The following is a 1,183-nucleotide window of genomic DNA, read 5'->3' on the forward strand; positions in this document are numbered from 1 at the left end:
AAAAAGTCTTGTCATGCATAGAATTGCTTTTGCTTGACAATATGACATTGTTTTTAATCACAATACTAACTGTGATTAACATATCTACGTGAAACCAGCTGTTGCGGGGAAAGGCTTCATAGCAAAAGACATGGCGTTCATCAACACTGCAGGGCCAGAGAAGCACCAGGCTGTGGCTTTCCGGTCGGGCTCGGACCAGTCAGTCTACTACCGGTGCTCGTTCGATGCCTTCCAGGACACTCTCTACGCCCACTCCAACCGCCAATTCTACCGTGAGTGCGATATCACAGGCACCATAGACTTCATCTTCGGCAATGCCGCTGTGGTCTTCCAGAACTGCAACATCCAGCCACGTCAGCCTCTCGCCAACCAGTTCAACACCATCACAGCTCAGGGCAAGAAAGATCCCAACCAGAACACGGGCATTTCAATCCAGAAATGCACGTTTTCTCCCAAGGATACCGACCTCACTGCCGGAACTTACCTTGGTAGGCCTTGGAAGGAGTACTCTACGACAGTCATTATGCAGTCCGATATTGGGTCGTTTTTGGAGCCCTCGGGATGGAAAGAATGGGTCGCCAATGTTGACCCGCCCAGCTCCATATTCTATGCAGAGTACCAAAATTCTGGCCTTGGATCAAGCGTGGAGAAGAGGGTCCAATGGGCTGGATATAGGCCCACTCTCACTGAAGAGGAGGCTTCCAAGTTTTCTGTGGGGTCGTTTATCCAGGGTGGGGCATGGTTGCCTCAGGCCGGTGTTGAATTTAATGAATCCTTATGATTGCAGAAATGGTTGAGAAATGGGGTTTTACTATAAAATACACGGCAAATATCAAATACTGAGAAACTTATAATTGGTCATCACTTCTTTTTTTTTTTTTTCTTTTTTGGGTTAACATTACAATTGGTCAGCTTGTATGATTCAAATGTCTTACACTAGTTTTTCTCTTCTTTCAACGTTGTATTTTTGTGTAAACATGTTTTTTCTTAACAGAAATCGATGTTTTACTTTCCATTCTTTTCTTTGAAGATTGTAGGTATGTTCATACACAAGCAACACTGTCGGCAATCTCTTCTTAAATTGCATTGAATTAACCAATAAACCACCATGGTACTTTCGCATTTTTTTTCCTTCAAAAGTTGGGTTTTGAAGAAGTCGCTGGCAGTTGATTGATTTAAAACC

At 43.8% G+C, this 1,183-nt stretch overlaps 1 protein-coding gene across 1 annotated transcript; it reads left to right on the top strand.

The window, feature by feature from the left end:
• Positions 1-98: 98 nt before the first annotated feature.
• LOC112095170 (pectinesterase 3-like) lies at positions 99-953 on the top strand (the record flags this gene model as incomplete). Its single annotated transcript, XM_024176852.1, has 1 exon — positions 99-953. A coding segment is annotated over one exon (683 nt), but the record flags the coding sequence as incomplete, so codon positions are not given.
• Between the last annotated feature and the right edge of the window lie 230 nt (positions 954-1,183).

Source organism: Morus notabilis, unplaced genomic scaffold, assembly GCF_000414095.1.
Source record: "Morus notabilis unplaced genomic scaffold, ASM41409v2 C11418368, whole genome shotgun sequence".
NCBI lineage: Eukaryota > Viridiplantae > Streptophyta > Magnoliopsida > Rosales > Moraceae > Morus > Morus notabilis.